Source organism: Embiotoca jacksoni, unplaced genomic scaffold, assembly GCF_022577435.1.
Source record: "Embiotoca jacksoni isolate LCO1_2020_lvr unplaced genomic scaffold, fEmbJac1.0.p SCAF_11, whole genome shotgun sequence".
Classification (NCBI taxonomy): Eukaryota; Metazoa; Chordata; class Actinopteri; family Embiotocidae; genus Embiotoca; species Embiotoca jacksoni.
The window spans coordinates 5,136,166-5,145,851 of record NW_027185241.1 but is presented as its reverse complement, the minus strand read 5'-3'; the positions used below and the strand labels follow the sequence as shown (position 1 = coordinate 5,145,851).

The 9,686-nt window shown below is 39.0% G+C and overlaps 1 protein-coding gene across 1 annotated transcript; it reads left to right on the top strand.

Moving 5' to 3' along the window:
- Positions 1-3,950: 3,950 nt before the first annotated feature.
- Positions 3,951-9,638, top strand: gapdh (glyceraldehyde-3-phosphate dehydrogenase). The gene is made up of 12 exons (XM_069142500.1): positions 3,951-4,049; positions 4,514-4,559; positions 6,178-6,277; positions 6,643-6,749; positions 6,893-6,983; positions 7,088-7,203; positions 7,460-7,541; positions 7,640-7,791; positions 8,097-8,175; positions 8,892-8,975; positions 9,059-9,156; positions 9,257-9,638. Exons 2-12 carry the CDS (start codon positions 4,537-4,539, stop codon positions 9,324-9,326), a joined length of 1,002 nt encoding a protein of 333 aa, XP_068998601.1. The 5' UTR covers positions 3,951-4,049; positions 4,514-4,536; the 3' UTR covers positions 9,327-9,638.
- The last annotated feature ends 48 nt before the right edge of the window (positions 9,639-9,686 follow it).

Sequence of the window (9,686 nt, the reverse complement as noted above, 5' to 3'; positions counted from 1 at the left end):
AATAGATCTGCCAAGTGAGCAGCCCAGGTTTGATCCTGCTGGGTATCATTTTTTTGGTTTCATCTGTTTTCTACTGTTTTTCTAAAATTAGAAGTGAGTTTATTGCCTTGTCTTTTTTTATTTTATTTTTTTTTTTAATCTTTTTTTGCTGTGTAGGGTTAGGATGCTCAACTTTAGCTCATTTTGTGTATTTTACGGTTTCTAATGTGTTGCAATTCACTTGGGACTAAGCCGTCTTTACTGTCATCTCCTAACCCTCCATTTCTTCTTTCTGAGTCATTTCTTGGTAAACTTGCTGGGTGTTGAGGATGGTCATCCTGTTGAAAAGTCCATTCCCGGTTCAATGTCGGCTGTCTGACAGATGACCTCACAATATTTTCAAGCCGTTTTCGATATGGTGGAGAATTCATAGTTGAATAAATGGCCGCAAGCTGCCATGCAATCCCTCAGGCGGTGAAGCAACCCTAAACCATAACATTTTCACCACTGTGCTTCAAAGTTGATATGAGGTTCTTCTCCTGAGAGGCTGTTTTGAGCTGCATCAAACATGTCTACTGTTACTGTAGTCAAACAACTCTACCTTTGATTCATCTGTACAGAGCACATTATTAGGGCCTGAGCACCGATGGTGCAAAAGCCCTATTGTTATCCAAGGGATTATTATTCTCGTTCCTTATTTTTCTCCGCAAAGAACTGCATTTTTGGCGGCTTTATCATATTCAAAAACTCATGAAAGTTGGCAATCACGTTTTTTTTTCATATCATGCTATAGTATGACTTTTGTTTAATATTTTGGACAACATGCTATATTATGAGTTTTTTTTGTCACATTTTGGACAACATGCTATAGTATGAATGCATTGTCTTCCAAAATATGAAATAAAAGACAAAAGAAAGTAAGAGCATCACAAGCACAGTGGTGCAGTGGTTAGTCATGTTGTCTAAAGTATAATTTTTTTAAATATTTTTTTTGACTTCATATTTCGGACAACATGCTGTGGTATGAAAATAGTATAAAATATGAAATAAAAGTCATACTATAGCATGTCCTCAAAAGGACAAAAGAAAATAATAGCATCAAAGGCAAGTGGTGCAGTGGTTGGTGCTGGTACCTCTTAGTCAGGTGGTCATTGATTTGATTCCTGCTGGAGCCATGCATCGCAGGTCTAAAAAATTTAATCTTGTCTGAAGTATAAAAAAAACCTCATCCAATAGCATGTAGTTGAATTTCAAAATATCCAGGTTCTAAAATTTCCAACAATTTCAAATTTTTGACTTTTTTGGGCAACATGTTATAGTACGAAAAAAGTCAAAAATTTGAAATTGTTAGAACCTGGAAATTCAACTACATGCTATTGGATGAGGTTTTTTTTTATATATATATATATACTTTAGACAACATGACATGCATGGCTCCAGCAGGAATCAAACCAATGACCTTCTGACTGAGAGGCACCAGCACTAACCACTGCACCACTTTGCCTGTAATGCAGTGACTTTTTTTTGTGCTTTTGAGGACATGCTATAGTATGACTTATTTTTTCATAATTTGGATGACATGCCTTTATGACTTTTTTTTCCACATTTTGGATGACATGCTATAGTGGGACACAGTGGAGCAGTGGTTAGAGCAGTTGCCTCAGTTAGAAGTAATTGGGTTTGATCCCCACCTGAATCAAGCATGTCAGTTAAGAAAAAGGTCGTACTCTAAAAAGTCATACTACAGCATGTTGTCCAAAAAGTGACCCAAAAGTCATTTTTGTATATAGTATAGTCAGGGTAATGCGACTAAGTTTGATGTTTCACCGTGACACAGGAAGTTGATGTTTAAGGTCAAACGATGCTCCAAACCTCACGAAACTTTGCACATGCGTCAGGCACCAACTTTCATGAGTTTTTGAAGATGTTAAAGCTGCCCAAAAAAAAAGGTAATTTTTTTAAGAAGAATAAAAAACGAGTTTAAGAAAAAAAAATTTCTAAAACTGCAAGCGGGAATATGCCGACCCTCGTGTGCTGCACGTCGGGGAGCCGGCGGCCTCGACCCGCTGGATCCCCGACATGTAGCACGTCAGGGCACACATATCTCTGCTTGCAGTTTTAATTTTGGTCATCATGCACAATTCTTGATCATCTGAAAATATTTGATATGTAAACACTTACATACTCAGCAGAGTTGAATAATTTGATAATATTTTGGTTGAATTTTGAAGATTAACATAAAAATGAAATTAGATGTGGTTTTGTACAACGACACAAGATGGCAGTAGAAGTCTATCTTTTTTCATCTGTTTATTACCTTGCACTATAGCTGCCATCTGGACTTTGTACTGAACATTATTACCGGATACAAGTTCTATAAGTGTATTTGAAGACCTCTGTTTCGTACATGATTGTACACAGATCAGAAAAGTGGAGACTGTGCAGTTTGCATACTATTGCTGTTGGAGTACTTTCTAATTAACTGAAATTAACATATTTACATTAGGCAAATAAGTTAAATAAATATTGTTTTAAAACGTTTCTCAGCTACCACCTTGCAGTGACCTTTTAACTGAAGTAAAATAATCATTTTGTAAGATATTTTATTCCATGGCCGGTCACTTTCCTCTTTACAGTGGGAAGAGTTTAACTGTTGTGATATAGAAAGAACATATGATCTCTATGAGGCAGCATTTACAGTACTGAGAGTATAACATGGCCCAAGTGTTGACTAGCCAGCCGGTGTCTAATCTTAGCCTGACCTTTACTTCCCCTCTTTGACCTTAAGCTGCAAAGCAGAGGCCACCATTGGCATGTATGCACTTAGGGTTGTGGTAGTTCAGCTATGTCTGGACTATTGGTCAGCAGCCATAAAATAAACCATCGCTGCCCAGCTTTAGTGCAGAGCAACATGTCTGCAGCCTGCTGCAACTTATATATGAATACATGAACTGCTGAGGCAGAAAATGCAAATACTAAATATTATACTTTGTCTAATTATATCTATAAGGTGTTGAATGTTTAAGGTCTGCCATGGTGAGAAGATGCCATGATATGGCTGAGGTTTCGATTCACTGTCTCTGGACTGACTGCTGAGGCCCAGTGTATATGATATTAGACCAGCTGAATATTAAGATTTAACAAATTTTAATAGCCTCTGGAGTGCTTCATTTTCCTCTGTCAACATTATTGCCAGAAAAATAAAATAAAATCAAAAAAATAAACTGACATGGCTAGGCCTTGTCATATTTTTTCATATTTCATGTGCGGGGAAGAAAAGTGAAGCTAGTTAATCTTGCAGCAGCATGATGCTTTAATGGGACCTCGTGAGGAGCACTTTTATTCATACAAAATAACTTGTGTATCATTAGATTATTTTCGTATTTTCGTATTATTATTTCTTATTGTAAGTCGCTTTGGATAAAAGCGTCAGCTAAATGAAATGTAATGTATTAACCTGGCAAAGTAACAAGTTCACTGTGTACATGAAACCAGACAGATTCCTCTGCACATGCGCAGCAATCATGTGTTCATGTTCAGTAACTCAGGCTCACCTCTTGAAGGGATGGGACAGCAGAAAAAAAAAGAGTAGTCGAATTAGGGTCATGGTCTTTGGACATTAAATGTCAGAGTCAGGAAGACAGCGATTTGATCTCTCATTTGCTCCCTCTGTGTGTCTGTACTTACTGAGAAGGTCAGCGAGGGACCCCTCTCTTTTTTCAATGCACTATCTGAGTACTGTAATGTCTTGGTGTCTATATCTAGACCTCTTAAAGGTAGAAGCACAAAACAGGCTTGATGGAAATTAAGTAAATTTTACTCACGTATTTTAAAGCCTATAATTAGCAGCAGAAATGGGATGATAAGACAGAAGCTTCTCTGATGCAGGGGCCTTTCTGCATGCCTCTGTGGAGCAGACGACCTTGACATTCAGAGTGGGCGGGGTGAGGAGGGCTGACCCCTGAGGGGGCGTGGTCTTAAACTCCGGTCAATCATAAAAACACAGCTAAACTTTGTTCTTCCCCACTCACACCCGGAGTCGCAAGACAGACAGAGGCTTCTCACAAACGGTAAATATCTAAAATAATTTAATGCCTTGCGCCAGAGATCGACAGGAAGCTGCAGGGCTTCAGCAGCTTCAGGCTGCATGACTTCGATCATCTGGGGACAGTCTGCACGAGCTCCACTGAGCCTCATTTTAATGCACATGTGGATAGAAATTCACTTTGTCAGACTGAGTCTAGCTACGTATAAAATTTAGATTTTGTTGGTTATGTCTACACTTGCAGGAAAAGTTCTGGTGTTGTAACTTCGAGGAAAAAAGCCTGCAGATTTGAACTGAAAGTTTTGTGGACCGTGTTCACAGATAGCTTTATTCGTGCTTTTGCATGTTGTGTTTTAAGTCTTTGTTTATATCGGTGCACCATCTACTGTCTGTGATAAAGTGAAAGCTAATATATGGATTCAGAAATGTTGCCATATCAATATTTAACAGTGAATATTATTTTTCTTCTTCTCTCATGTTTCCCTCCAGAGGACTAAACCAACCCAGGCAAAATGGTGAAAGTCGGTATCAATGGGTAAGAGATCATTGCCATCCCCTCATTTAAACCATGAACCCAGATTATCCCTAAATTAACCAAATTGTAACACACTGCATTTTGCACTTAACTCACAGTGCCACACCCCTCTCATCTGGGCACATGGGGAGCATTTAACACTCATTTACTAAAATGACTGTCTTGGTTCAGGTTTCAAAATACACACTCTATTCCCTTTTATTTTTTTTAAAATCATAATGCAAGACGTGTACACAAGGTATTCACATATGCTCACTCAGATGTACATGACCAAAAACGTGTGCAGGTATCAGTAGGTAGGAATAAAAGATTGTACAAAGGCATCTCTTAAAGGGATGATGAATTAAAAACGTCAAATAAAAAGAAACTACAAAATATAAAGAGAGGAAACTAGAAAAGATGTATAACAAGTATTTATTTGAGTTGTCTAACAGTCAACATTGTAGTTGAGAGTTAAAGATGTTCATGTGTAAATATATGTTTGAATTCACAAAACTGTGCCTTTTGTATCAAGATGAAAATGTATCGAATGGACCCTAAAGGAATCTGATGGTCTGACTGTGCAGTAAGATATGTGAATGAATTGAAAACTAAAAACATGCTGAATCTTAGGTGCCAGTCTGCAGTTCAGTTCATTTTACTTTTGAAGTTTGAGTGTTTCGACACTGTAAGCTACTTCTTCATTAGAATCCACAGCATTCATGACCCTCAGTATAGAGGAACGACCAACCTGCTCATGCTGATCCCAGCTGGTATTCAGCTGAGGATACCAGATGACTCCACTTCGTTGACTGTTTTGACACTGTGCTCTGAAAAGTAGGGCAAACTGCAGACTGGCTGATAATAGTGACACCGTACAGCAGCTAAAGCAGGAACAGTGTTCTTTTTTTAAATGAAGGCCATTAACCTATTGACCGTCACCCACCTGTTCTCATGTTTTTCTTGAACTTTGAACCTTAGTCCTTCGGGAGATAACAATGTGGGCAGTGCTTTTGACATGAGGGTCATTCGACAGGTGATTGTTTTTCTGCTGTCTGAAGCGAGTACAACAAATCAATGAAACGTTAGTTAGGACACACATAATCTGACGTTAAAGTCTACGTGCTTGTTTCATGAATCTGTTCTTTATGCAACGCACACGCACACAGTCTGAGGACAAAGGGTATCTGCCAAGATTTTGGACCTGTGGTTAAATAGTAACCTGTCCACTGATCAAACAGTGCAGTGTCGTCACTAGGATTGCCACACTGGTGGAGGTTGATTTTGACTTTAGCCCCCAGAGAGGAAAGTGCGAGAGCTGTGCAGCCATAAGCTGTGTAGTAGGCACCTCCCTCGGCCCCTCCTCATGAACTTTGCCCTTTCTTCAACTGGTTTCAGGTCTCCTGAGGTGTTTGTTTCCCACACAAAGGAGAAAGTTAGACACTTACAGTGAAGTAGGTTCTTCTGAGGAACAATTGAATGTCAAAAACTGCATATTACTTAATGAATGTTTTTCAGCTTCTTTTAAGTATGTAGACCTTTATTTCACTGAAACTCTGAGACATGAATGTGGTCAGACTTGCACGGTGTCACATCGCCATCTAGAGGCCAGACTTAGAAACAACTGTTTCCTTTTCAGATTCGGCCGCATTGGTCGTCTGGTGACCCGTGCTGCTTTCAGCTCCAAGAAAGTGGAGATTGTGGCCATCAATGACCCATTCATCGACCTAGAGTACATGGTAAGACAAGAGTATTGGTTTAGGAGAAAGGTTTGAAATTGTCACCAGACATCAGTAAGGTGCTGCTGAATCACGAGTGACGCATGTGTGGCTTTTTCATTGCTTTCAGGGTCTTGTCATGTCTCTGGAGAATGAGTCATGCAAGAATGTGATGAATGTAAAATAGATGTTTGTGATTTCCATCAAGATGAAGAGTGCAATGAGTTCACAGTTTGTAATGAAGGTTTTTGGAGTCAGAGGCACACTATTCCTGTTTATATGCAAATTCGTTTCAAATATTATCTCCTCTGCCCTTTTCAGCTGTTGTTATTTTAGAGAAATCTGTCTCAGGAGTTCCTCTTATCTTATCTCATCTCATCTTTTAGGTCTACATGTTCAAGTATGACTCAACCCACGGCCGCTTCAAGGGCGAGGTCAAGATTGAGGGAGACAAGCTGGTCATCGATGGACAGAAAATCACAGTTTTCCACGAGTTAGTTCACCTGCCGTCTATTGTTCATAAACCATTAATTTGTCTAATGCAGAACGTGTCAGTTTAATTCCAAGATACACATTATCAAAAAAGACAAACTCTTACCCTCTTTTGCTCTATTTTTATTTAATTTTTTTCTGCAGGAGGGACCCCGCCAATATCAAATGGGGTGACGCTGGTGCCCAGTATGTGGTGGAGTCCACTGGTGTGTTCACCACCATTGAGAAGGCCTCTGTACGTACTCAATCCAGTCCCAAACCCTTAAAAATAATTTGGTTATATAGTGTATTTGATGTGCAAAAAGGAAGATTTTAATATGATTTCAACACAACGTGCAGACTCACTTGAAGGGCGGTGCCAAGAGAGTCATCATCTCTGCACCCAGCGCTGATGCCCCCATGTTTGTTATGGGTGTCAACCACGAAAAGTACGACAACTCCCTCACGGTTGTCAGGTAAGAATCAGAAAGTGTGTCATAGATTGGTTATTTTTGAGTGGTAAAATGGAAATTCTGAAGTTTTCAGTACCAAAAAGATTATCCAAAAGCTGTTTGAAAATCGTACAATTATTAGAACATTATTATTGAATATCTATAATCTGCAAATTTCTTCACTGATCATGCATTGGTCATAAAAAAAAAATCATAGTGTGACAGAAAAAGCCTTTTATTTTGAAAATGAAGTTAACTGATGCGGTTTCTTTCTCCATAGCAACGCTTCCTGCACAACCAACTGCCTGGCTCCCCTGGCCAAAGTCATCAATGACAACTTCGGCATCATTGAGGGCCTGATGGTCAGACTCAAAACACTCCACCCGAGAACAATTTAGTGGTGAGAGGGTTGATCAACATTTAATCATCCTCCTTTTGTCTCTTGGTCTTTGTCCATCAGAGTACAGTTCACGCCATCACTGCCACCCAAAAGACAGTGGATGGTCCCTCTGGCAAACTGTGGAGGGACGGCCGCGGTGCCAGTCAGAACATCATCCCCGCTTCTACTGGTGCTGCCAAAGCTGTTGGCAAGGTCATCCCCGAGCTCAACGGGTCAGTTGTCAAAAACACACTACTTTACTTCTTTTGTTTTTCTGGCTGACTACAAACCAGTGTTAAGGGTGCATGCTGCCACCTACTGTACCAGAGTGTGTAACATCATGACTTTATATAGAAGTTGTATTCTGGACAATAGATTTCATTCAATTAAATATATATATATATATATGTATATATATATAAAAAAAGACCTTTCAATACTTAACTGAATATATCTTTGCAATACCAGAAAAGTGACAAATTCATCATTAAAATCTAATGTTTTGTTTATTTAAAAAACATGCATATATATTTTACAGCAAGCTGACCGGCATGGCCTTTCGTGTCCCCACCCCCAACGTGTCAGTGGTTGACCTGACAGTCCGTTTGGAGAAACCCGTGAGTCATGCAAATTTACTGAAATTAATTTTAGCTGATGAGTAAGTTTTTACTGTCAACAAATTCCATGAATAAGCTAAAACCAACTGTGAATTTTTCCCACCACCAAGTATTTCCAATGTAGGCAAACTTATTCCTCTTTACCGTAGAGCTTCATGTTCATGGTGATGAGGCCATGTAGTTTATTTCACCTAGACCCCTTTTAATACACATCTGTCTGCTTCTTTTTTCATTTTGTTAAAACTTATTGTACATATCTTTTTGTTTTTTCTTTTCTGTAAAAGGAAACTGGTCAGCCTCACAAACACATCACACATTATATTAACCTACATCTCACATTCATCTCATCTTTTGTTTTTTTGGCACAATGCTTGTAGCACATTATGTTGCATCATCATTACATGTAAAAGCAAAACTAAAATTAAACAATAAAATTGTAAAAAATCGTATGTAAAGGATTATGTTACATCTTGAAGGAAAAGACAGGAGTAGTGAAATAAGAAGGTACTGATGGACGGCTGTTGGTTTTGGTTGTTTCATGAGGATTTTAGAGGATTTACAAAAATACAGAACACCAGGATTATCATTTAATATGTTCAGTATAAATGTTTGTAATAGTAAATTAAACTTTGATTCTAACGTGTTACTTCATGTCTACAGTACTTTTTTCCTGTGTTTTTCTTTTAAAATACAAACAAAATGTATTTTCTTTACAGGCCAAATACGATGACATCAAGAAGGTCGTGAAGGCTGCAGCTGAAGGACCCATGAAGGGCTATCTGGGATACACAGAACACCAGGTATGATCTGAGCGGTCTCCGATCGTTTTGGTTTTGTCGATTGGTCTGCTTGTTAATGTGACACTCTCTTCACTCTCCTGCAGGTCGTCTCCACAGACTTCAATGGTGATACCCACTCCTCCATCTTTGATGCTGGCGCTGGCATCGCCCTCAACGACCACTTTGTCAAGCTGGTCTCATGGTGCGCCTTCAGCATTGATTACTTTCATGTCCTCACATCTATTCCCAGTAATACATATTGACTTTTTTTTTTTTTTTTTTTTTTTTTTTTCCTCTACCAGGTACGACAACGAGTTCGCCTACAGCAACCGTGTGTGCGACCTGATGGCACACATGGCTACCAAGGAGTAAACCAACCAGCTGATGATGGTCACTGCCCTGTGTCACATTACCCACATTCTCCTGAATCCAGAGTTATGAATGTATAATAAGATGTTGTACCATCTATGACTCTGCCCGTTTCCATCAGCTTGTCGACCCAAATTATACACCTGAGGAAAAGTCCCACATAGAGCAAATGAAAGATTTAAATTGGTGACCAATTATTTTTTTTATTAAGTTCTGTTCTTGTGTTTGATGGAGTGAAGGTGTGAGAGTCTTTGCCTGTCTGTAGTGCTAAGGTGCTACAGTCAGTGGTGGAATAAAGTCCTTTGTTTGTGAGAATTACGCCTCAGTTCTCCTCTTTGTGTCATTGCAAAGAATGACTTGAAA